We start from the raw sequence: 27,866 nt of genomic DNA on the forward strand, positions 1-27,866 counted from the left end.
TTTTTTATTGCTGAATAGTACTCTATTATACAGACATAGTGCATTTTGTTTATCCATTCACGAGTTAAAGGATATTTGTATTGTTTGCACTTTTTGGCTATTATAATTAATGCTGCTATGAACATTCATATGCAAGTCTTTGAGTGCAAGTGTTTCTATTTCTCCTAAGTAGGTATCTAAGAATGGAATTGGTGGGCCATGTGGTTCGTTTATTTTATCCTAATTTAATTACTAATAGTTCCTCCCTTTAGTCTCATAATTGTCTTGGTTTGGGTAATAAATTGTATGGTCACCTTAATTACAGTAGCTTATACAACAGGAAGCATATCAATCAATGTAGTCCCACCGCCCATCCCCAAAATGTTTAGGTGGAATTAGTAACACTAATAATAAGCTTGATATAAAAGCATGGGGAGTAACTCCAGTTCTTAGTTAGAAGAACTAACTTAGTTTGGAGAACTTTCCAAACTTAGAGATATTTTTAAACTAAATAAAAACAGAACAGACAAATATATGACAAAAAACAGAAGTGTTGAAGGATGGGAGGCAGGAAAGAAAAGAAAAGCAACCAGGGGTCTAAATTTAGTGCTTGAACATTTCTATCTGTGAAATCCTCACATTAAAAGGCCAAGCAGGCAGCAAAGTGTAGGTACAAGTAGGCAAGGAGAATCTAAAATCTAGAAAGAATGTAGTAAAAGCAGGTAAGAGGAATTATAAATTCTGAACTTAAAAATGACTACAGGACATATGAATCCAGCCAAGTAGGGCCCTTCCCCACCTGCAACGGGGTTACTCACCTCTCCAGAGATCTCTCTGCGTGGCCCCAACCACGCATTCTTCTCTAGTCCATGCCTTCCCTCTTTAGTCAGCTTCAAGACTTCTGTGCTGCCCTCTCCCCACAACCTTTCTGATGGTCACCATGAAGATCAACCACTTCGTGATGTCAGAGCGCAGAAAAAAAACAAGCTGCCACAGAAGTACAACATCCACTTCATGCCTATCCACAAGGAGGAGGTGGTCCAGGTGGTTTGAGGACACTACAAAGGTCATCAAATTGGCAAGGTAGTACAGGTGTAAAGAAAGAAATATGTCATCTACATTGAGGGAGTGCAGTATAAGAAGGCTAACCATGCCCCTGTCCATGTGGGCATTCACCTGAGTAAGGGGGCATTACCAGGCTAAAATTAGACAAATATTGAAAAAAATATTGAATGCAAAGTCAAATCTCGGAAATTTGGAAAAGAGAAAGGAAAATACAAGGAAGAACCTATTGAGAAAATGCAGGAATAAATATAACCTGTTACACAACCATAGTTTAGCTCTAGATTCTTAGCCTGGTGTGCATTCCTTTGAAACTTTTCAAGATATCTCTGGAATATTTTGTTTCCTTCTAGTTTTGTAATTGATATGGGACTCTGCAAATGTTTTGTTGCCATTTTGATTAATTTTATGAATAAAATGAAAACTGTTTCTTAATTCTAAATGAATAAATAAACAAATAAAAATGACTGCAGCCCTGGCCGGTTTGGCTCAGTGGTTACAGTGCTCTCTCTCTCTCTCCCCCTACACCTTCCTCACTCTCAAAAATGCAATGAAAAAAAATGTCCTTGGGTGAGGATAAAAAAATATAATTGCAAATTTTCTGTCCTTTGTTTTCTTTGTGTGTGGGCAGGTAAGAATGTAAAGGCTACACTGCTGGTGCATCCTAGCTACTACATAGGGGCAGAGGCTAGGCTAGCAAGCCCAAAAGTTTACTGAGAACTAGAATCACCTGGGCATTTATTTGAGTGCAGATTCCTGGATTCCAAATCCTGGGGATTGTGATTCAGTTGGAGTGCCGGAGAAGCCAGGAATCTGAGTTTTGACTGGTACCCACATAATTCTCATGCATGTTTGGCTCTATGGAAAAAATGACCATCCAGGGGATTCTCAAATTAAGATCTGAAATTTTAACACTTCAGAAGTCATTTTAGGGCTTCTGGTCAAGAAAGCAGCCTAAGTAAATGGTATACTATTCTCATCTTCCCATTACCTTTCAAAATTACAACCAAACTACAGAATAACTATCATTCAGAAGTACCTGAAGACTAGCTAAACAGAAGTATTTGTGTTGTAGTTTAGTTTAGTACTTGTGCTCCTCCACTCTGAGGAGCACGGGGTCCCCCAGATCAGGGTTCCTTTGCCAGGAAGAGAAGTTCCTATAACTTCTGACTTTGAAAACCAGTGGGGGTTAAGGCTGAGTGAGACAGAAGACTGCTGGTACCCCAGGAGTTCCTCTTAAAGGGCCAACTTTGGACTAATTCTGACTCACGTCCTTTGAGCTCCAGCACTGGGGCAGCAGCTCAAAATCCAGGGGACATACTAGGAGGAACTGAATTATCTAGCTTCAGGGTGAAGGCTGGAGGGGCAGCTTTCTCCCAATAGAAATGCTGGCAGAGGCCATTGTTCCTTTGATGGGCCCTCCCTCCACCCACACCCCCTAGCCAGCAACCTGGCTAACCATTCTCCCTGCTCCACCCAACCTACCAACTTAACCAAGCTCTTTCCAATGGCTTTTCCACACAAATGGCCTATCTTGGCTCATGCTGAAGATTCCTAAAATCTCTCAAAGACTGAGAGATTAGCTAGAGGTACAAGACACATCGAGGTTGGATACACAGACAACGTGTATCCAACCTCGATGTGCCTTGTACCTCTAGCTAAGTGATCCCAGGACTGGCACTGGAAACAGCCAGCCTTGGGTCCTAGCTTAGCCTCTATCAGATATCTCAAGGGTAAGGGGCCCAGGAGAAGTAGAAGGGTAAGGGGCCCACCTGTAGATTACTTTGTAGGACATTCTGAGAGGTCCTGGGCTGGGTACAGGTGGCAGCTGCACCTTTCATGAGACCCCAGAACCAACATACCTGGTTACCATCTGCAGGCAACTCCATAGCACTACCCAACACCCTGCACAAGTGACACACTCAAAGGGTAGATGCAGTAGGCATCAGAGTCCTGATAATGCGAGTCTAGGAAGCCCAGAACTATGAAACACTTTATGATATGCCCAGAGAAAAGATAAACTCTTGGGAGCAAATCAGTTGGTTATGCCTGTCAGTTATGAAGAAAAGACATTTGCACTGTGTAGACATTTGTTGGTTGTTTGTGTAGGTATGATAAGGGACTTAAGAGTAGGGGAATTTTAATTTAAGGCAAATAGTTATAAGCCAGTAAGTAATGCATATGTTAAAGCTATTATTTCAGAAACTACAGATAAGGCCCATTCTGGCTATTGAGAGAGAAAACCGACCTCCAGTGGCACAGCTAAAGACCACTGCCTGGGGCATGGCTGTAGACATCTGAGCCACTGTGTTTCTGGGAGAGACAGATGACCACCTGGGAACAGCTAACTGCCCAAGGTAAGAATACTGTAGTTTTGAAAAATGTAATTTTCCCTGAATTTCAAAACCGCTCACTGTACTATAAAAAGTACACTTCTGTGTTATAAAAAGCTGGCTTGGAAGAAAATGTAAGATGGTCTGTTAGGGTATGAAGCCACAATTTTCTCAGATTGCGGGCCATCTAAATAAAGCACCCATTAATATTCAATCCCTGTTTCTGCTTATTGGGTTCTGAAAGTGACAGGCAGCACAAATGTCAGTCTTTACTAGTTTAAGTTAGGCGACTTATAGAAACAAATTACACCTGTAAATTAGAAGAGGATTGCTAGTGTTTGCATTTCCTGAGCACACTTTGATAAAGGTACAGGTAGAAATGTATTTTCTTTTTCTTAACTTATACCATCTCACATAATTTTTTCAATATACAATATTTTATTAATAATATGCATTATTCTTTAAGTGGGGCTGTTTTTCTGCTGGAAAAAAATACTTAGAAACAAACTGTAATGTAGAATCTCATTCTGCTTCAAAGATCATGTAGCCCTATGCTAGCATTCATATATTGGCTGATGGAAAATAATTTCAGTAGCTCTTTGCTATCAATCAATCCTAAATATTGATATATAAGATAGATACTTCAAGAGAGTACTGAAAACATGACATACTATGGGACACCACTCATTTCATCTTGTAAGGAAATGAGTACAGTCATAAGGCACTAAACTGTGTAGAAGGCTTTTGCTGGAAAACTGCTTCATTCAAAATGTATTCGTTCTGCAGGAATATAGAGAAGTGCAAACTCTTCACTACTATATTATCAGAGTGGAATGCTCCTGGAGCCCCATAAGTGTATTTTAGTTTTCTATCCACATAAACTTTCACAATTCTGTACAAGGTTACATAGTACAGACTACATGCACTTTCTACTCCGGCTATGCTTTTCTCCTAGTGAAAAATCTCTTGGGGGAAAACTGCGATATGGATGCTTACAGCATTTCATAAGTGACATAGTCCTATGCTGCGTTCACGCATTCATTGGCAGAAATGTAATTCAGGAGCCCTTTCGCTATCAAACACACAACAAAAGTGGCATTTCGGGAAAATACTTCAACAGAAGGGCTGAAAACACTATTTTTAAAAACAAAACACTATCACCGCAACTACCATCATTTCAACTTGCACTGAAAGGAGTACCTGGACCTAGGGTGATGAACACTGCTCGCAGAGTTTGCTTTACACTCCCTGAATAGAAAACACGCTCATTCCTGAGTTGTTTGGAAAGGTTCTGACAATTCATTAGTGTTCTCTCAGAGAGAAATGCACCTGGTGATAGAAAGTGGACTGTAGTTTCCTATTCATTTTGATATTGACTAAACGGTTTTGCCCAAGTCAAGTGGTAGTCCATGTGTGTCTCAGCTTCCCTATGCTTTAGATGAGATAGAATACTTTGGAAGTAACTGTACTGCGGAAGTGCTTTCTACTTCAAGCTGACAGTCTTATGCATCTGTTCACTGATTTGGGGATAGAAAGGTGTTTCCAGAAGCTCTTTCACTATTAAACTCTCCACAGAGTCATATTTCACAAAGATACTTGGACAAAAATGCTAAAAAGAGTATGCGTTGTGAGAGACACCCTTCTTTTTATCTTCTACTGAAATGAGTACAATCATAAGCCAATAAACAGTGCAGATGGCTCTTGTTGAAATTCACTCCATACGGACTGTTTTGATTCCTCAGTAATTCAATAAAGTGCAAACCCTTTACTACCATATTATCAGTGTGGAATGCTCTTGGAATCCCAAAAATGTACTTTTAGAATTCTATTCACTTAGAAATTCACAATGTCGTTCAAAGTTACATAGTACAGTCTACATGCCTTTCGTAGTTAGGCTTTGCTTATTTCCTGGAGAAAATCTATGTGGGAAACTGTTGTATGGATGCCTACAGCATTTCACAAGTGTCACAGTCCTATGCTCACGTTCACATACTAGTTGACAGAACTGTGATTCTTGTTGCTATCAAAATTACCACTAAAGTAACATTTCAAAACAGAAAAGCTGAAAACACTCCATATTGCCACAGACACCATTCATTTCAACTTCTACTGAAGGGGGTATATTGACCTAGCATGATAAACACTGCACACGGAGTTGGCTTAAAACACTCTTCATAGGAAACATGCTTATTCCCAAGTGATGTGCAAGGGTTCCAACAATTCATTAGTGTCCTTTCAGAAATAAATGGACTTGGTGATAGAAAGTGGACTGTAGGTTTATATTCACTTTGATATTGACAAAGTGGTTTTGCCCAAGTCAGGTAGTACACACACAGTCCATGTACATCTCCACTTCCCTATGCTTTCACACCAGGTAGAATACATTGGAAATACCTATACTGCAGAAGCTTTTTTGAGCACAAAATGGCAAAGACTTATGCACCTGTTCACTGATTTGAAGACAGAAAAGTCTTTCTGGAAGCTCTTTCACTATCAAACTTTTCACAAAGTCATATTTCAGAAAAAAATACTTGATCAAAAGTGCTAATAGCGGTCTATATTGTGAGTGACACCATCCCTTTTGTCTTCTACTTTAATGAGTACAGTCATAAGCCATGAAACAGTGGAGATTCCTTTTGTTGGAACCCATTTCATGTGAAGTATTTTGATTCCTGAGTAATTTATTAAAGTGAAAATCCTTCACTACTGTATTATCAGTGGGGAGTGTTCTTGGAATCCTGAAAGTGTACTTTTAGGTTTCTATCCACTTAGACCTTCACAATTCTGTACAAAGTTACATAGTACAGACTACATGCATTTCCTACTTAGGCTATGATTTTCTCATAGAGAAAATTTATTGGAGAAAACTGTGCTATGGATGCTCACTGCATTTCATAAGTGTCAAAGTCCTATGATTGTGTTCACACATTAGTTGAGAGAAATGCAATTCAGGAGACCTCTTGCTATCAAACTTACCACTAGAGTAACCTTTGAGAAAAATACTTCAACAGAAGTGCTGAAAACACTATGTGTTACTGTAGACCCAATTAATTTCCACCTCTACCACAAGAAGTATATTGACCAGGCATGACAAACACTGCAGAGTTTGCTTAAAAACTCTCTTCATAGGAAACATGTTTATTCCCAAGTAATGTGGAAGGGTTCCAAGAATCCATTAGTGTTCTCTCAAAGATAAATGAACTTGGTGACAGAAAGTGGACTGTAGGTTCATATTCATTTTGATATTGAATAAATGCTGTTGCACTAGTCTGGTAGTACACAGTCCATGCACATCTCAGCTTTCCTATGTTTTAATATGGAAGGGAAGACTTGGGAAATACCTGTACTGCAGAAGCTCTTTCTACTTCAAGATGCAACAGACTATTGCATCTGTTCACTGATTTGGGGATTGAAAGGTGTTTCCAGAGCTCTTTCGCTATCAAACTTACCACAAAAGTCATATCTCAGAAAGATTGTTCAACAGAGTATTAAAACAGTCTGTGTGATGAGAGACACAATTTGTTTAATCTTCTACTGAAATCAGTACCTTATCCTGGGGTTAGAAATACCACTGAGTGTGCATGATTTGAACATGCTATGTAGGAAATAGTCTCATTCTGGAGTGATTTATAAGGGTTCAAAAGATTCATTACTATTGTATCGTGAAGAAACACACTGAGTGACTGAAAGTAAACTACTAACTACATGTTAATTTCGACACTCCTGAAACTTACTGTCCTACTCACAGAGAAGGCTGTGCTTGCACATCTTAGAGGGGTTATGTTTTCCAGCTGGAAAAAAAATACTTTGTAGAAAACTCTAGGAGCTCATTCTTTCTCAAAGGTCACACAGTCCTATGCTAGCATTCACACATTTGCTGAGGAAAATAATTTCACTACGTCTTTTGCATTTTTCACTTCTGTTCAAGTATTCCCAAATCGTCACTTTCTAACTAAGTTGGAGATTAGAGAAAGAACAGCTAAAATTACGTTTTCTTTCTGAAATGAGTCAGCAGATATGTAAGACCACGTCACTTTAAAAGTAGGGAAGCTTTCACTGAAAGGTTCCCTACTAATCATTCTTTTGCTGTAGAAAATAACAAGGAAGAAAAGACATTCATGTACTGTGCAGTACCTGACTTGAACAAAATCGTTTGTGAAGGTCAAAATGTGAAGGAGATGAACAGTTTACTTCTTTCAAACAAGTGAATTTCTCTCTGTTCTAACTATTATGAATTGTTGGAAACCTTCGAAATCACTTGGGAATGAACAAGTTCCTTACAAAGCCTGTTTGAGGAAAACTCTGTCTGAATTGCTTCCAACCGTAATTCAAGGAACTCATTTTACAGGTACACATATGCAATGCTCTTTCCACAACTTAGACTTTTCCAGCACTTCTGTTCAGGTGTTTTTCTGCACAGTCACGTTTCTGGTAAATATTATTACACCAAAAGTTTTGCCAAATCACTTGTGCCCAGTGTATGAATGGTGCACAGGAGCATGCTATCTGTCAGATGGGGGAAACTTCTAAACCATACTTTTCTCCAATTCATTTTCTTCTATGAGAATATCACAGAATAATTGAGAAATGTAATTTTGCTGTACTACATAAATTGGCCTCTACAGGTTTGTGAGGGTTAAGTGAATGTAGAAATAACAGTCCACGTTGCACGCTCCATGGGCATTCCATCTGATTACACAGTAGTGCTGAGACATCCATCCTCCAAATCACAAAAAGGAACAATATTTTGTATGAAGCGGGTTTTCAGCAAACATCATTGACACTCCTCATCATCATATTAGTGTTCTCATTTGAGTAAAATATGAAATGAGAGGTGTATCATATTGGGCCATCTCTATTCAGCTCTTGGTTGAGGAATCTTCCTAACATATCAGTTTTGTGGAGTGAGTGAGATAGAATCAACTACTAAAGTCTTTTATTGATAGCCAGTTGGTAAAGGCTGGCATAGGAATATGAGATATTTGAATGACAAGAATCTTCTATAATAGTGTTTTCTCGTGTGTTTCTGTTCCAAGAGGAAAGCGTATCCCAATAAAAATGTGCAAGTAAGTGTGCTTTGGACAAGAGAGTTTTGTGATGGTTGAAATGAGTGTGAAAGGAATGCTTGATTGTCTGTCACCTAGTTCATTTTCTTTGGATAGAAGAGTAGAGGATTGTTGGAACCCTTCCAAATCACGCTGGAAAGACGCGGAGTTAATACAACCATTTCTGTGCACAGCTTTTTGACAGTGTTTACAAGTCGAGGGCAATAGTCCTATTTCAGACTAGGAAAAGGGAATGATGTTTTTGATCATACACATTGCATTTTTCAGTTCTATTCAAGTATTCCAGAATAGTCGCTTTCTTACTAAGTTGGAGATTAGAGAAAGAGCAGCTAAAATCACTCTTACTTTCTGAAATGAGTCAGCATGAGTAAGACCATGTCACTTTAATAGTAGGGGAGCTTCCACTGAGAGGTTCCCTGCAAAGCATTCTTTCCTGTAAAAAATAACAAGGAAGCAAAGACATTCATGTACTGTGCAGTATCTGACTTGAACAAAATTGTTTGTGAAGGTCAAAATGTGGAACAGATGAGCAGTTTACTTTTTTCAAGCAAGTGAATTTCCCTCTGTTCTAACCATTATGAATTGTTGGAAACCTTCAAAATCACTTGGGAATGAACAAGCTCCTTACAAAGCCTATTTGAGGAAAACTCTGTGTAAATTGTTTCCAACCATAATTCAAGGAACTCATTTTAGAAGTACACATACACAATGCTCTTTCCACAACCTAGACTTTTCTGCCACTCATGTTCAAGTGTTTTTCTGCACGGTCGCGTTTCTGGTATATATTTCACCAAAAGGTTTGCCAAATCCCTTGTGGCCAACATATGAATGGTGCACAACAGCATGCTTTTTGTGAAATAGAGGAAACTTCTATATTTTTCCAGAGAAAGCATATCTGAATAAAGATATGCAAGTAACTGCTTTGTACACAACAGTTTTGTGATGGTTGAACTGAGTGTGAAAAGATGGCTCAATTTTCTGTCACCTAGTTCATTTTCCTTGGATAGAAGAGTAAAGATTGTTGGAACCTTTCCAAATCACACTGGAAAGACACGGAGTTAATACAACCATTTCTGGGCAAACAATTTTGACAGTGTTTATAAAATAAGCTCAATAATCCTATTTCAGACAAGCTAAACAGAATGTTTTTGATCATACACATTGCATTTTTTACTTCTGCTCAAGTATTCCCAAATTGTCACTTTCTAACTAAGTTGGAGATTAGAGAAAGAGCAGCTAGAATCACGCTTTCTTTCTGAAACGAGTCAGCAGATATGTAAGACCATGTCACTTTAAAAGTAGGAGAGCTTCCACTGAAAGATTCCCTGCAAAGCATTCTTTCCTGTACAAAATAACATGGAAGTAAAGACATTCATGTACTGTGCAGTACCTGACGTGAACAAAACCGTTTGTGAAGGTCAAAATGTGGAGGAGATGAACACTTTACTTCTTTCAAGCAAGTGAATTTTCCTCTGTTCTAACTACTATGAGTTGTTGGAAACCTTTGAAATCACATGGGAATAAACAAGTTCCTTACAATGCCTGTCTGAGGAAAACTCTGTCTGAATTGTTTCCAACCATAACGCAATGAACTCATTTTAGAGGTACACAGACCCAACGCTCTTCCCACAACTTACACTTTTCCAGCACTTCTGTTCAAGTGCTTATCCTGCACAGTCACGTTTCTGGAAGATATTATTACTCCAAAACATCCAACAAATCACTTGGGCCCAACATATAAATACGTGCACAAGAGCATGTTATCTTTGAAACAGAGGAAACTTCTAAACCATAGTTTTCTCCAATTCATTTTTTTCTAGGAGAACATCATAGCCTGACTGAGAAATGTAACTTTTCTGTACTACATAAATTGGCCTCTACAGGTTTGTGAGTGTTAAGTGAATGTAAAAGTAAAAGTACACGTTGCGGGCTCCATAGGCATTCCATCTTATTACACAGTAGTGCCCAGATTTCATTCCTCCCAATCACAAGAAGGAACAATATGTGGTATAAAGCGCATTTTCAGCAAATGCCATCTGCACTGTTCTTCATCATATTAGTGTTCTCATTTGACTAGGAGATAAAATGAGAGGTGTATCAGATTGGGTCGTCTCTTTTCAACCCTCGGTTGAAGAATCTTCCTAACATATCAGTTTTGTGGAGTTAGTGAGACAGAATCAGTTACTGAAGTTCTTTATAAATAGCCAATTGGTGAAGGCTAAGATAGGAATATAAGATATTTGAATGACAAGGAGCTTCTACAATAGCGTTTTCTCATGTGTTTCTTTTCCAAGAGAAAAGCATATCTAAAAAAAGACATGCAAGTAAGTGTGCTTTGGAAAAGAAAGTTTTGTGATGATTTAAAGTAGTGTGAAAAGAACGCTTGATTTTCTGTCACCTACTTTATTTTTCTTAGAGAAAAGGGAAAAGAATTGTTGGAACCCTTTGAAATCTTGCTGGAAAGATGCAGTTTTTATACAACCGTTTCTGAGAAAACAATTTGGGCAGTGTTAATAAGTCCAGGACAATAGTCTCATTTCAGACAAGCTAAAGGGCACAATGTTTTTTTTTATCATAAACTTGCATTTTTTTTACTTCTGCTCAAATATTCCCAAATTGTCACTTTCTTACTAAGTTGGAGAGTAGAAAAAAAGCAGCTAGAATCACGTTTTATTTCTGAAATGTGTCAACAGAAGAGTAAGACCATGCCATTTTTAAAGCGGGAGAGCTTCCACTGAAAGGTTCCCTCCAAAGCATTCTTTTCTGTAGAAAATAAGGAGGAAGCTAAGATATTCATATACTGTTCAGTAACTGACTTGAACAAAACTGTTTGTGAATGTCAAAATGAAAGGAGATGAAGAGTTTACTTCTGGCAAGCAAGTGAATTTCTCTGTGTTGGAATCATTATGGATTGTTGGAAACCTTCAAAATCACTTGGTAATGGGCAAGTTCCTTACATAGCCTATTTGAGGCAAACTACGTCTGAATTGTTTCCAACCATAATGCAAGGTAATCATTTTAGAGGTACAGAAACGCAATGCTCTTCCCATAACTTAGACTTTCCCAGTGCTTCTGTTCAAGTGTTTATCCTGCATGGTCACATTTCTGGTAAATATTATTATGCCAAAAGATCCAACAAATCATTGTGCCTAACATATGAATGGTTGCACAAAAGCATGCTATGTGTGAAATAGAATAATCTTCTATTTTTTTTCCAAGAGAAAAGCATACCTAAATAGAGACATGCAAGTAAGTGTGCTTTGGATAAGACAATTTGTGACTGTTGAAATGAGTGTGAAAATAATGCTCAATTTTCTGACACATAGTTGATTTTCTTTGGATGGAAGAGAAAAGAATTGTTGGAACCCTTTGAAATCATGCTAAAATACAAGGTTTTCTTACAATCGATTCTAAAGTAACTATTTGGGCAGTGTTTATAAGTCCAGGACAATAGTATCCTTTCAGACAAGCTAAAAGGAATGATGTTTTTGATCATACACATTGCATTTTTCACTTTTGCTCAAGTATTTCTGAATTGTCACTTTCTTACTAAGTTGGAGAATAGAGAAAGAGCAGCTAAAATCACGTTTTCTCTCTGAAGTGTGTCAACAGAAGAGTAAGACCATGCCACTCACTCTTAAAGTAGAAAAGCTTCCACTGAAAGGTTCTCTCCAAAGCATTCTTTCCTGTAGAAAATAATGAGGAAGCTAAGACATGCATGGACTGTGCAGTATCTGACTTGAACAAAACTGTCTGTGAATGTCAAAATGAAAAGAAGATGAACAGTTCACTTCTTCTAAGTAAGTGTATTTCTCCCTGTCAGAACCATTATGGATTGTTGGTAACCTTCCAAATCACTTGGGAATGAACAAGTTCCTTACAATGCCTGTTTGAGGCACACTCTGTCTGAATTGTTTCCAACTGTAATGCAAGGTAATCATTTTAGAGGTACACAAACGCAATGATCTTCCCACAACGTTGTAGACTTTTGCGGCATTTCTGTTCAAGTCTTTTTCTGCACAGTAACATTTCTGGTAAATATTATTACACCAAAAGATCCAACAAATCACTTGTGCCCAACATATGAATGCTTGCACAGGAGCATGCTATCTTTGAAATAGAGGAAACTTCTAAACCATAGTTTACTCCTATTCATTTTCTTCTCAGAGAAAATTGTAGCCTAACTGAGAAATGTAAGTTTGCTGTACTACATAATTTTCCTCTACAGGTTTGTGAGTGTTAAGTGAATGTAAAAGTAAAAGTACATACTGTGGGTTCCATGGGTATTCCATCTGATTACACAGTAGTGCTGAGCTTTCGGTCCTCTCAATCACATGGTTGGGGAACAATATTTCTTTCTAAGAGGGTACTCAACAATGCCATCTATACTGTTCATCATCGTATCAATGTTCTCATTTGAGTAGGAGATGAAATGAGATGTGTCTCAGATAGTGCCATCTGTTTTCAGGACTCGGTTGAAGAATCTTCCTAACATATCCATTTTGTGTGTGAGGAAGAAATAATCAGCTACTGAGTTTCCTTATTGATAAGCAATTCGTGAGCACTAGAATAGGACTATGTGATATTGGAATGACAAGAAGCTTCTAGGGTAAAGTTCTCTCATGTGTTTTTTTCCCCCAAGAGACAAGCATATCCCAATTAAGACATACAAGTATAGTCCAAGAGGTGCTTTGGACAAAACAGTTTTGGGAAGGTGGAAATGGATGTGAAACAAATGGTGGACTTTATGTTACTCAGTTCATTTTCCTTGGAGAAAATAGAATGAATAATTTGAACCCCTCAAGATCACTCTGGAAAGACACTCTTTCAAAACAACTGGTTCTGGGCAAACAACTTTCTCAGTGTTTCTAAGTCTAGGACAATAGATTCATTTCAGAAATGCTGAAGAGAATGATGTTTTTGATTGTACACAAGCATTTATCACTTCTGCTGAAGTATTCCTGAAATGTCACTTTCTTAATAAGTTGGAGAGTGAAAGAGCAGCTAAAATCATGTTTTCTTTCTGGAATGTGTCAACGGATGCATAAGACCACGTCACCTTTAGAGTAGAACAGCTTCATGGTACACTTTGCTCCAGAGCACTCTTTCTTGTGGAAAATAATGGGGAAGGTAAGACATGCATGTACTGTGCAGAACCTGTCTTGGACAAAACAGTTTGTGAATGTCAAAATGAAAAGAAGATGAATGCTTTACTTCCTTTAAGCAAGTAAATTTCCCTCAGGTAGAAGCAATATGAATAGTTGGAAACCTTTGAAATTACTTGGGAATGAGAAAGCCCTTGCAGAGACTGTTGTAGGCAATCTCTGTCTGAATTGCTTCTAAAGGTAAGACAAGGAACTCATTTCAGTAGTACACAAACACAATGCAGTCCATGAAACACAGATTTTCCTAGTGCCTTTGTTGAAGTGTTACTTCTGCTGTGTCTCATTTGTGGTAAATATTATAGCCAAAGATCTACCAAATCACTTGTGTCCCAACATCTGAATGCTTACATAGGACTATGCTATCTGTGAAACAGAGGAAACTTCTAACTCATAGTTCCCTCCAGTGCATTTGATTTCTAGGAGAAAATTGTAGCCTAACTAAGAAAGGTAAGTTTGCTGTACTATATAAGTTGGCCTCTACAGGGTTGTGGGTATTAAGAAAATGTAAAACCAAAGGTACACGTAGGGAGCTCCATGGGCATTCCATCTGATTACACAGTAGTGCTGAGCTTCAGTCCTCCTAATGACAAGGGTGGAGGACAATATTTCTTACCAAGCAGGTACTCAACAAATGCTGTCTACACTGTTCATCATCATATAAGTGTTCTCATTTGAGTAGCAGATGAAATGAGAGGTTTCTCAGATAGTGCCATCTCTTTTCAGCACTTGGTTGAAGAATCTTCTTAACATATCCATTCTGTGAATGAGTGAGAAAGAATCAGATAGTGAATTTCTTTATTGACAGCCAATTGGTGAGAGCTAGCATAGGAGTATGTGATATTGGAATGACAAGAAGCGTCTAGGGTAAAGTTTTATCATGTGGTTTTTTTTTCCAGGAGAAAAGCATATCCCAATTAAGACATGCAAGTACAGTCCATGATGTGCTTTGTACAAAACAGGTTTGGGAAGGTCGAAATGGATGTGAAATGAATGGTAGATTTTCTGCCACCCAGTTAATTTTCCTTGGTGAAAATAGAAGAGAACGGTTGGAACCCTTCGAGATCACACTGGAAAGACACTCTTTCAAAACAACCGGTTCTGAGGAAACAACTTTGGCAAGTGTTTCTAAGTCCAGGACAATAGACTCCTTTCAGAAAAGGTGAAGAGAATGATGTTTCTGATTGTACAGATGCATCTGCTGAAGTATTCCTGAAATGTGACTTTCTTATTAAGTTGGAGAGTTGAAAGGGCAGCTAAAACCACGTTTCCTTTCTGAAATGTGTGAATGGATGCATAAGACTATGTCACCTTTAGAATAGAACTGCTTCCAACTGCTTTCCTCCAGAGCATGTCTATGCGACAGATGGCACTTCCCTGAAGGGGGCAGAGGGCTGCAAACAGATCCGGTGTTGGCAGGAAGTCTCTAGGAATGGATGTGTTGGCAGGACAAGCGGTAGTTATGGTTCACCAACGTGGCGGGTGGCAGTGGTTTGACTCACCCAGTTTTCCCCACAGACATGGGCCACCTTCTCCCTTTATCCGGCATCCTTAGCCTGGCAAATCTGGCATGAAGGCTGCTTGCTTGATCGTGTCTTCTTCTCCCAACGTAGACAGCTGTTGGAGGAAAATGCTAATCTCCAGGAGTACATGGAAAAAAGAGACCCAGGAAAAGAAGAGGGTAAGCCGTACTAAAGAAGATCTGCTCTGGAAGCTCCAAACTGGGGACCCAACCAGCCCAGTTAAGCTCTCTCCCACATCCCCTGTTTACCACAGCTCCTCCTCTGGACCCCCCTCACCTGCCAGAGTCGGCACGATGCCCAGATGATATCACCACACAGCCCTCCAGAGCTGTGCCTCCTACTGTAACCCATGCTTCCACCTGAAGGGAGTCTTGACCGGCGCCTCCCACCGGGAGTCCTGTGCGCATGCTCAGTAGCTGCAGAGTGGCAACCTCAGAGTCCTCCGACCTTGGTGTAAGACTGACCTGGTATTGACACTTAGGAAGGTGTTGACCTTACTTAGAGACAAAAAAAAGAAATGCCCACTGCTCCTCAATGATGAATTTCACTGCAGAATTCCACTTTAGTGACAAATAGTTTGGTTTGAAATCTATGCTGAATAATCATTGTGCACTGTGCCAGAGTGTGTGGATCTTTAGATGTACGCATTTGCACTCGCAATGGTTCTGAATTTCATTTTGTATAACATGAAATGCTGACATATTTTGGTGAAGGTCAGCAGCTTTCTAACTTGTTAGATTCTTATTATCCCCTAAGAATAATAGGGAAATGAAAATGCATTTCTATCTAGCTTCCCAAGAATATTTCTATCCAAAATAGAAAAAGGGGGAAAAAAAGATACAGAGAAGAGGCACCTTTCAACCTGCCACCAAATGGTACTGTATTTAACACGGACACCAGCAACTTGTGAATGGTAGCTGCCTTTGGAATGATCACAATCAGCTCTCTGTCAGCATGCTATGAAGTCACCATAATTCCATTCACAGGTTTTAATTGTTAATGCTCCTGTCATGGGTGGGTAAGGGAGAGAGCCATGGGGAACCCTGTGGGGTTTAGCAGCTTCTCGGACATCACTCATGACAGCAAATCATCTAGTCTCATAAACACGTTTTGCTTTTTCCCAAATGGCATCTTGGAATCTCTCATTCAGCTGTTGCATCCTTGGGAAAATATGAAAGAGTGTGCCTGCCCTTGTGGAGTGAGGGTGAGGATGGTCTTGGAGTTGACCTAGGCCATTTGCCCTCTGGCCTCAAGAAAGACTGATGGGGTGTGTACTTGGACCAAGCACAGAGTAGGGAAGCTCTGGCCTTCTGTGTGATTTGCTCCAATCTGATGCTGCAAAGGGTCCCCCACTGCTGTGACCTTCAGGACCCCATTTCATAGCAACCCCCCATCCAGTTCTCCACTTCAGTTCAACAGCTCAGGCCCATCACTGTACCTGGAGACGGCTCAGGGATTCTAGCAGGGGTTTCTAGAAAACCAGTTCTTCCATCTTTGGGGACCAGTTCCACACTGTGCTAGACCATCCCGTGACCTCCTAGGAACCCAGGAATATTTTCTGCAGGATCATCGAGCAGTGCCACAGCCGACAGTGGTCCGATCTTAGACCAGGAGGTTCTTCCACACAGAGGGGCCCATCAAAGCAGCCAGCCAGTGGGCACTGGCTACTGGACTGGCATCTGTCTCTGAAATGATAGAATTAGAATGTGAAAGGTATCTCTGCAGTGCTGTGGAAGGTTAGGAGCATGACGCCCCAAAGAGAAGTAGTTTTAACAGTTGATATGGTGATGGTAATGACACCTTTGTTTCCTGTTTGTGACGGAGACCCTGCGCTTTCCTTCCTAAGGCCCCTGGAAACCGTCCTGAGCATAGGGCTATCTCTGAACATGACCAAGGCAAGTAGACCCATGCAGGGACATCCATGGTGGGGAAGAGATGGTCCTTGGAAGGAAAGGGTTGGCTTGCCAAGGGCCCTGCATGCTTGGCTGGCATGAAGACAGACCTGGTCTGTGTTCCCTGCTTGAGCAAAGGTTGGCCTTTGTGGCCTCAGGTCCATCTCATTTCTAGGAAACCTCCAAGGGTCTTTTTCCCATCCAGAGGACATCCATAGTAGGTAACCATTGAAGAAACATTTCTCTTTATCTTTTATGCTCTGCAAGATGCTGTGATATTGAATTTGGCAGTCCATTAGAATAGATCATGCCAGGTTGACAAAGTACACAGTTATGTCTTCTGTTAGTGACACCACCTGCAAACACGGGTTCCGTGGTAGCTCAGCTTTCCACCTTAGGAACTGCACCTATAAGGGCATCTGCTAAATGCAGTTACACAGCAATACAGATCTTGGTGTCCTGTTAGGATGTGCTACAGTGTGTTAGCCTAGTGCAGTCACAGGTGTAGTGATGTTGGCACCAGGTGGACTGGAACTCTGCTGTGACTGGCTCTCACCTTGGGCACTTGCACTCACTCCTACATTGCCATGGATTCATCCCTTCATCGTGGACACCCACCACATCTGGCTCTTATCCTGGAACATGATGGGTGGCTGTTGGGCCCCTCTTGCCACTCCACCCATGCACCATTAGAACGTGGACTTCTCTCAACGTGGAAGTCCTGTCATCCACCTCCCAGGCTGGAGCTGTTTGCACATACGAATGCTGCAGCCCCCCACCTGCCTCAGACAAACCCACCAAACCTCACCAACCTCTTGTGAGTCGGTGTTCTTCCCACCCTCGGTCCCCATGGCTGGGGCGGCATTCTGGCTGGGTGTCAAAGTAGGAGAAGAGCTGGTCAGCTGGCACACTGCGTATGACTGTTTGAATGAGGTCACACATTTCTTACCTGGACCCAGCACTTCCTGTGTTGCATCTTTGTGTCGAAGCATATTAAAATTAATTTGAAGGAGCTCCTGTGACATGCATTTCATGTAACATAGACTGGCTGGTTCAGGCTTCAGAAAATTTAGGCTGGAACCCAAGGCAGAGCAGCCAGGGAAGTGTTTGGCAGGCTGGGTTTCTTTTCTGTGTTTGTGAGGGTCAGCCACAAGCCTCCAGACCCCGCTGACTCCACAGGCCACCGTGTTTGCAGCCTGGGGTCCTCAGCAGCCCAGCTCTAACTTTGGGGAGCTCAGTGACTCTGCTCTGCCCAGCTGTCTTCAGTAGGCTGGGAGGGCTGAAGTCTGTGGGAAATAGGACACATAACATTGAGAACAATCCCTTCACCCTCAAATTCAAATTCAGACCTAGATGGGGGTCTGTTTCCACCCCCAGTGAAAGCTAAGTCCTGTCAGTTCATGCCCTATGGCTGCCAAGCTCTCTCACAAGAGGCAGGGGAGGTGCCCTGGTTCAGTGGCCTCGGTCACAGCAGTTCCTTACCTCATGCACAGACAACCTGGCAGGTTTTCTCACACCAACAGGGCAGCACAGGATGCTGGACAGCTCTGCAGCTCTTCCTACAACACTCCTGCAGCCAGCCCACTTGCTCAACCTGAAAGCACGTGCTCCCCGCATCCTGGCCTCTGGTTGGGTTGCAGCCAGTTTGGTCGGCCTGCCCTTGCTTAGGGTCACAAGGGAGATCCCCAGCTGTCCAGAGGATCTGGACAAGGGACATCACCCCAGCTGATCCCCCTGTGGTGGTTTTGCAGGGTGTACTGGAGTGGCAGCGACTTTAGGGAGACTGCAGCAAGTCTGCTCTTCTGAACAATTGTGGAACAAATCACCTCAAGTCATTTCCAGGCCTGCAAGGACCACAGGATCCCTACTGATGGCACCTACCTATTTATTAATGATTCATTTGACAACCTGTCTCAGCCCGTTAGTGTTTTAGGGCTGTCTCGTGACCTCCACTTTTATAGTAATCATCTTCCATTTCCTTTCCCCCACATGGGAGTCCTCACCTTCACTGCACAGAAGAGCAGACAGGAGACTCAGCCACTGGCATGTGCAGGAAGCAACATTAGAACTGCTTCCTCCTCTCTGCAGAGAGCCGTCTGCTCCCACAGCTGATCTGCAGCAGGCAGAGGAAACTTCTGAAGCCAGCCAACGCATCACCTCCTCTGTGAACCATCACCTCCAAGGAGCCTTGCACAGCCTGCTCTCCCTGCATGGGGGACATGGGTCATCTCAGCAGGAAGGAGTGATGCTTCAGCAGGCAGAAGCCCAGAAAGTGGGTACAGGCATACCTTAGAGATGTTGTGGGTTCGATTCTAGACCACAATTAAGCAGATATTGCAGTAAAACAAGTTCTAATCTTTTAACTGGTGGAGGGTCTTGCCTTCAATTTGTAAAAAACGCAACATCTGTGATGCATGATGAATCAAAGCACATGGTGTGCCTGTGCTTCTCACCTGTTTGCACAGCTGCTGCTGCCTCAGAGCACAGGCATCAGGCCAGACCTCTGGGGCTGCACCCAATTAGCGAGAGTCAGGGTTCTTTCTGCCCACTAGAGAGTTTGGGTCAAATGCTTAAATACACACAAAAACACCCCCAAAGGCTGGTATGCTGTCTTGGTTGTTAATACAAGGGGAAGTAAATCACTTAAGTTTGCTTATCTTAAATCTCTTTTTAAAAGTTAAATTAATTGGGGAGACACTGGTTTGCAAATACATACGGGTTTCAAGTGTACAACTCATTAAAACATCATCTGCACACGGCATTGGGAGCCCATCACCCCAGGTAAACTCTTTCTGTTCCCATAACCCCCACCTCTGCCCCCCCTGCACCTACCCCCCACCCCTTTTCACTTTGGCTATCACCACACTGTTGCCTGTGTCTTTTGTGTTATGGAGGTCTGTCCAGGAAGTATCCAGCCACATGCTATGAAACATAGAGACATTTACTGAAGAAGATACAAGATTCAAGAAACATTGTACATAGGACAGTGATGCTTCTGTCCTTTTCAAACTAGGCATCTTGGGACCTCACACTGTTCTCCTTCCCAATCACCATTAGCTACCCTGTTGTACTTTCCTGAATCTCATTGGTGGTGTGTAATCTCTTCCCTTTCAAAGGTGATTTCAGTTTTGGGAAAAGCCAGAAGTCATAGGACGTGGGGCTGAGTCACCTGGGTGACGTGATGTTTTACCAAAAGACTCTGCCTGAGACATAATTCATGGGTAGGTGCATTGTTGTGGTGAAGCTGCCAATCACCAGTTGCCCATAGCTGCAACCTTCTGAATCATCCAAATAGTTTCCTCAGAGAAATATTCAAGCTTAACCCAAAATTGGATGCAGATTTGTTGCTCTACTCACTCAGTCATTTTGAATGTGACGGCCACACAGTGCACATGCTCACTCAATGGCATCTACTGCCCCCACTGACCAGTACAGTGAAGTCGTCATTGTTCATTGTTCACATATTCACATTCCAGTCCACTCTCCTTGGCTGCCAGGTTACATCGATGTTATGCAAACTGTTCTTATTACACTAACAATGGCTGGACTTTTCCCAGACAGACTGTGTACCACATTTTTCCATGTACAATGCATTCCTGTGCATGATGAACACCCATGTTTTTGGCCCAAACTTTCAGGAAAAAAATCTTTCATTTTAATTTTTTAATTCAAATTTTTGGTTATTTGTATTTAGAAACAAAACTAATTATCATATTCCAGGGTATTATTTTGCATACAGATAATGTTATTGCTTTCCAGAGTAACACTTTTAATGCATAAGCATAAAAAAAGAATTAAAAACATTTATATAGATATGAAATTAGCACTACCCATGTATAACTCACATCCTTATTTTTCCCTCAAAAGTTGGGCAAAAAACTGCGCATTATTCACGGCAAATTACAGTATACTTTTTTGGAGCTAATAATCCCTTCATCTCCTTTCATCCAGCTCCTCTCTCCCCTCTGACAACTGTCAGTCTATTCCATCTATGTGTCTGCTTCTATTCTGTTCCTCGGTATATTCTGAACCAAAACAAAACAAAAAATAACAAGCCCCCTGGCATTTCTGCTGGCCCAGCTCTCTTCACCCCTCTGCACCCATCATCTGCCCCAGGGCTAACTTGCCTAACTTACCAAGCCTGCAAGGCTTTTCCAGCAAAGGCACCATGGGGGGAATGGGATGCCATGCAACTCTAAGTGGGCGTCACCCTGCAGTGTGTGACTGAGAGCCCTGCCTGGGTGCAGCATGCCAGGGCACCCACTGCACAGACTACCGACAGGCCACTGGGCACAGCTGCTGCTCTCTGTGTGGGGGTTTCCCTCTTCCAGATTCATGTAGCAGGGGGCCTCTCGCATCCTCTGTTTCCCATGACTGCACACCGCTGATACCTGAGGAGGCACTCAATGAGAAACTGCATTGTTTGAAGGAGTAAAAAAATATTTATTTATTTATTTTTAGAGAGAGGGACAGGAGGGAGAAAGAGAAACATCCATGTGAAAGAGAAAGGTCAATCTGTTGCCTCTTGAAGCCCCATCCCCCCCCAGCTCCCCACCAAGAACTGAACCTGCAACCCAGACATATGCCCTGATTGGGAATCAGCTGGTGACCATTCGCTTCTCTGGGCGACGCCCAACCAACTGAGCTACACAGGTCAGGGCAGGAGTAAACTTTAAAGCATCCACAGGAAATTGTAAAACTTTGCAGCTTCTTCCTTCCCCAACTCAGCCAGATTCCCCTGGGATGAGGTGCTGACCAAGCTGAGCAGCTAGCCAATGGGCTCCTCTCATTAGCAAAGGGACTGCCTGTTTTGGTCCCTGAACCTTTTCTCACAGAACATTTTTCAGTGACTGTATTGATACGTTTGTGGACAAGCTTGATTTGCTGAAACAAAATTCTTACCTTTGAGGAGGAGCTGGCAATGAATGGTACCCCCAGTAGGTCTTCCAACCCTGACTGGCTCTTGGGGCTGAGCCAAGCTGCGCTGTAATGGTGGGTTTGTAAGGTGGCTGCAGTTCCCCTGTCACCTGGTGAAGAGTCTACGTGGGGTTCCTCGTTACTGCAAATGCCAAGCTGTTGGCACAGCCCTAGATTTACCAGAGGTGTATTGTGACCAAACCGTATGGGCAGAAGGTGCTTCAAGTGACTCCTCCTCGGGCCTGCAGACTAGATCTCTTCTGGGGCTGAGGGTGTCTTGCCTAAGAAAGGGCTGAAAAACCCTGCGGAGTGACTCAAGGGACTGCCTTCTGGCCACCAGGTGGCAGTGTGGCTCTGTGGAAACGGGCTCCGCCTCCCGCTAGGCCCAGGCTGTTGCCTAGCAGAGGCGTGCACCCCCTTCCCCGTGGACCTGGACTCTGTGGAACACCCTGTGACAAAGCCTGGATTTGAAGGCCAGGGGCTAGGCTCGCTGGCCACCTCTGAGAAGTTGCCCTGGGGGAGCCGGCTGGGGGACGCAGTGGACCCCTGTCTGCTGTGTCCCCAGACACTGCATACCCCGGGGGGCATGTTGAGAGTACCTCCATACCTTCAGATCTGTGGTCTAGTTTGCCATTTGGCTGACGACCCTGAGAGATGCCTGGTCATCACTGTCCTATTCCCCATGACAAAGCTGTGGACGCCAGGCCCAGCAACTCTCTGCTCTTCTCTCTAGTGCCCTGGGTGTCCCCTCCAGCACTGTCACCAGCTGAGAGGACACACAGGTTAGGCCTAATCTTTGGGGCAACAGATTTTCCCACTTGATAACTGAATCACTGTGTGTCTGAGAGCTAAGGCCCATTTGAATTTACCTCCCTTGCAAGAAAATGCCCTCTTTTCAAAGGGTAATGGGGACAGAAAGATCAAGTATCAGAACAGTTTACCATGTTCTCTGCCCAGCAGGCACCCATCCTCCCTAAGGAATGGTGAGTATAGAAGGATATTCTGGTGTGACGGGTTTTACGGCACCACACCCAAGTCCTTTAGCAAATGAGACATCGCTGAGGCCCAAACCTGAGCCAAGTCTGGAAAACGAGAAGTGGGAGACAGCAGCAGAGGACCCTAAAGGGGAGTTCAAGGGGTTCTGTGGTTGTGGGCTCTCCTGCTAAGTGTTGGAATAAGGATTTCCACCAAATGGCTGAAGAGGCAATACAGCACCTGCATGTGGGGAGGCAGGGAGATCCTAAAGAAGCCAAGAGTGGGACCTGAGATTCCCTGTGGGGCACTGCCATTCCTGGGGACCTGGCCAAGAGCTGCTAGAATTCTTGAGATGAACACCATGCACACTGAAGCCACAGACAGAATTTATTAGAATTTGCGGAAGCATGGGGTTATGTACCACAAAATAGTTTGGTTGTATGACATAAAATATGGTGGGCAGTTGTTGATGTACAGTGTTGTCAGCAACAATGGGAGTTCCACAGTTTTTAAAGGAAATGGACAACATCTATGTTTTTCCTTAAAATAAAATAAAAACAGGAGCGAACAGCAGAGACCAACTTGATTTGCAGTTAGTGTCAAAATCTAAATCTAGTATCACAATGGTAAGAAACTATAAGAAAACTATTAGAAAAATAGAGCATCAAACAAGCAAAAAATATTTTACAATTTACATAATAAAAAACAGAACTTGTTTACCAATGGCTCCATGTTCAGTAGAAGAAAAAGTTTACCCAAGAAACTACAGCTCTTCAGGTTTGGCAACACGCCAACCCTCCTGGGGATCACCCCACTCGGTGCTCCTCACATCCACTGATGCTGAAAGGCACAACTTAAGCAGGAAACTTATTTTAAATATATATAACTTCTCAATGGGAAATTAAGTCCCCAAATTAAAAAGTTTGTCATCAAGAAACACAAGATCACATAACTTGTTAATAAATTAACAAAGTCTGAGTGTGTCTTCTGAGCCCTGCTTCCCGAGCCTGCTGGACTCTCACACCCTGAGAAAATGCCCTGGACTTTATGGCCAAGGGCATCCATCTCCTGTGGGTCTTCCAGCCAGCAGTTCAACATGTAGAGAGTGATCCAGGATGGCTCCTTGAGAACTGCACCCTGAGACCCTTGACCAGTCGACATCCCATTGAAAGAGAAGGCAACCCCAACAAAGCAATGGCACAAAGACTCTGGATTATAGTGATGAAGACAAAAGTCAGCCAACATTTTTTTTTTACCTAAATCCCCCATCAGGCATCATGATGACAATGATGGAGAACAGAGTGTAGTTCTGACACCACTGGATCAATAAAGCATTTCATTATCAAAAGAAAGTCCACGAGAGTCTGACAAAATGTATTCTTCCCCTTCCCAAGGAGTCTTACATACAATACTCTCATTATGCTGGCAAACAGATACATTTTAAATTATAGGTAACAATTATACATACCATATGTTTAGTTCCACCAGAAGGGAACTAACAGTTCCACGCGCACACATCACACACCATGCCCCAGCAATGAGGATGTGCCCACAAACACACCTGTCTGTCCACCCTGGAAGACAGTGGCCATGAGGCCTGTGACCGGGATGGCCCTTGTTACATGTGTGTTAGTGGGGCCTTCAAATCAGAAAAGATGGGTCCTGGTACAGAGCCAGGCAGAGGTGCCAGAAACGCTGGTGAGCTCATCTACCATGTGGGTAGGGCCCCTGTGAGGTGAGTCCACACTCACCCAAGGAACCCAGCCTCCCACTCCAACCCCAGCAGCCCCCACTGTTAGGCATTCTATTTGGGGCAGCAAAAGCCACTCGATCCAGAATGCTTAGTGGAGGGGAGAAGACCTGGCTGAATCCACCTTCCCACCCCTATGCACAGCCAATGCAGTGGCCAAAGATCAGGCAGAGCCAGGTGCCTCATCCAGGTGTGCACCTACGCTGCCCCGGCACAGGTGCAGAGAGGAGTGTGTCGGGCCTGGGGAGACAACCTATGGCGCCCAAATCACACATCAGTACATGGGGCCAGGTGGCTGATTGCCTGATAGAGTCAATGGAACAAAACTGAAGGTTGGGGAGACGGATGAGTTCTGCCTACAGCCTATATTTAGCTGTCCTTCCGTAACAGCCTGGAAAAGATGGCTCCAGCACTACTTCTTGGTTTGGAAAAACAAATTCAGCCCAAAGTCCAGCTCAAGGGCTGTGAGCAGGTCGGGTGGGGCGGCGCACATGCAGCGGTCGAGGGTCCCTCCTTGGAAGGTCCTGGGGGCCTGGCTGTTTCCTCAGAGACCCTCTTCACGCTCCCTCTGCAGCAGAGGTCCTGGCGTTCCAGTTTGCTGAATTTTTAGGAGTGATGTCACGAAAACATGCCAGTGGGATTTCGGAGGCAGGAAGGGACGTTTACTCATCACAATGGTCTTTCCATCCTGAGCATTTGGGGCTGGGGCGCAAATGAGTAGACACAATATCCCCAAAGGATGTCTCTTGTAGAGCGTGATAAGAAGTGCATTCACTTTGAGAGGCGAACCCCCACACCCTACCTACCCATGGCCCCCATACACAGAGAACACACCTGCTCTCCAGACGAGCACTGCGCGGCAAGAGGGGTATGCACACTGTGTCTGAGTCACCCTCGGGGCCCTGCTCTGATGGGAGGGTACAGGGCTTTTCCTTAGACTAAGCCACAGTTTTCTGTAGCACTGCTGGCTCTGGGCTGAAGAAAGGGAGACGCGCCTGTTGGGGGGTCTCATGCATGAGACAGTGCGGGGGGCAGTGCACTTTTTTCAGTGTGCAGAACAATAAACCTTGTTAGTGCAAAGGTCGACTATAACCACAGTCTTTTGGGCACTGTTTTGTGTGGAAATTTCAGCCAGAAGGGAAATTAAAGTTAAAAAAAAACTTAGACACACTCTCCCTCCAGTTTTTTACTTATGTGGAAAAACACCAGACAAATTGAGCAAACAGCTAACAAGCCCCAAGAAGAGAGCAGACAACCCAAACAAAATAATATTTATCAAAATAGTTTACGGCACCAATCAACATAAACTAAAATGTTTATTTGGGAAACCAAGCTTTGAACTTTTGGGGTCTCCCACCTGTGGTCTGAACCACAGTGGCCCAGCCTTGGGTTGCCTACTGCCTCCCCTCCACTGGCCGACCAGCCATTTGGCTATTTTACAAATTCTTACATTTTTCTCCAAGAGCCTTTTGGGGTAAAGAAAAGTGTTGTCCATTTACAAGGCTTCTTTCTCCTTACACAGACTTGTGCAAAGGCTGGGATGGGGTGGTGAGGCAGGTGGGGGGAGTGGGCAGGGAAGAAATGGGAAACTAAGCTTTGAAAGCAGCATTTATATTCTGTGGTGTCCAAAATACTTGTCTCCCTCAGTTCCAACAACACAGAACCTTCTGTCCCCTGAATTACACTCCAACTACAGGACTCGACTAGCATTCCTGTCTCCTCTGGCTTCTTCCATCTGGGAAGGCCACAGGGGTGGGGGTGGGAGTGGGGAAGTGTGCTATGTAGAGAGACTTATGGAGGCGTGAGGTGGAGGCAGGGCTACAAACCCATACACAAACCTGTGCATTTGGACGATGGATACAGCAGAGGGACAGCAATACAACCCCAACTTTTCTGTGGGTCTCACGGGGGTGGAGGGGGCCACGCTCTCAACAACATGCTGATGGCACGGAGTAATTAATTATTTGGCCATTTTCCAAGTTAATGTTAAGCACCAATGTATTTGCTGAGTGATTCACAGAAACTGACAGGAGGACTCAATTTGATCACACATACGAGAGGGGTCAAATAGATCATGGTAGGGGCCACAAGTGGTCAGAAGGACTGGTCACCATCACCTCAGAACAAGCAGACACCTGTCCTGGGAACCTTATAAGACCCCAGGCACTGACCAGAAAGCATCAGAGCGCTGGACGTAGTGAACAGCAGAGACCCACAGAAAAGGGTGTTTTGAGCTCTGCTCATTTGAGGCCGATGGTGCATGAACACAGTGTCACGTTCCAGTTACTCAGGACACGCAGCCAGTGGTGAGACGCCAGAGCAGCAGGAACAGGCAAGGCCAGAGGGCAAGTGTCTGATGAAGGCCCCCTGCGCACACGCAGCCTGGAGTGGAGACAGCACCCCCAGCCTCGCTCCCACAGTGGCGCTCCTGCGCTGGAGTGGGCGGGGTCTGTCAGGGTGGCACAGCCCCTGCATGGAGGGGAAGTGGAGAAGGGGTCACAGTCCTAAGGCCCCTTCTGGAAGCTACTTGGAGGGCAGGGCAGGAGAAAGAAACCGGTCACGTTTTTCCTTGTTGAGTAAACTGCTGGCTTTCAGCTCTGGGGTGAGCCTGTGGGGATGTGCTATTTTGTGGTACTTGTCTTGCATGTATGGCCGACTGTTTGGGGCTAAGCAGGGAGATGGCTACTGCAAGTCTGGGGTAGGTGCATGTTCAACTCCAGAATGGTGCCCAGCGACAGAGCCCTGGCAACCTCCTTTCTACAGCAGCACAGCAGGAGAGGACCTGCTTTCTTTGTGAAGAGGGAGGTTAAGAGGCACAGTGGCCAGCCACAGCCAAGTGGCCCTGGCCAGGGGAGCTGTCAGAGGTGACCAGGGCCTGATGAGCCTGCTGTAGAGCAAGACTGGGCAGGCCCCACACCGTGGGGTGAGGCTACAGTCCAGGTACCGCACCTTTGCCACTTGGGAGCCTGGTGGTCGTGGGTGGGTCCTGTTGCATTTGTGGAGACAGCGAGATGCTTCTGAGTTCTCTGTGGGCATCCCTCAGGGCTGCTGTCACCTCCAAGGGACAGAGCTGTGTGTCACTTGCAGTGGTCCAAATTGCCATCAGGAGTCCTTGCTTGGCCAGTGGCCAGGGATGCCTCCTCACTGTGCCACAGTCCATAGCCGAAGTAGATGGCAAAGCCTGCAGGCCAAGGGCAGAGTGCAATG

The 27,866-nt window shown here is 43.5% G+C and overlaps 1 protein-coding gene across 2 annotated transcripts in view; it reads right to left on the bottom strand.

Moving 5' to 3' along the window:
* Nucleotides 1-23,278: 23,278 nt before the first annotated feature.
* The window catches only part of LOC118988520 (high affinity cationic amino acid transporter 1), a 66,683-nt gene continuing 62,095 nt past the window's right edge, over nt 23,279-27,866 (bottom strand). For both annotated transcript variants that reach the window (XM_037048217.1, XM_037048218.1), the window contains one exon: nt 23,279-27,840. In XM_037048217.1, the coding sequence (XP_036904112.1) occupies nt 27,737-27,840 (104 nt within the window). In that variant the 3' untranslated portion in view covers nt 23,279-27,736. The remainder of the gene's footprint in view (nt 27,841-27,866) is intronic.

This window comes from Sturnira hondurensis, unplaced genomic scaffold (assembly GCF_014824575.4).
Source record: "Sturnira hondurensis isolate 20B ecotype Veracruz unplaced genomic scaffold, ASM1482457v3 Scaffold0006413, whole genome shotgun sequence".
Classification (NCBI taxonomy): domain Eukaryota; kingdom Metazoa; phylum Chordata; class Mammalia; order Chiroptera; family Phyllostomidae; genus Sturnira; species Sturnira hondurensis.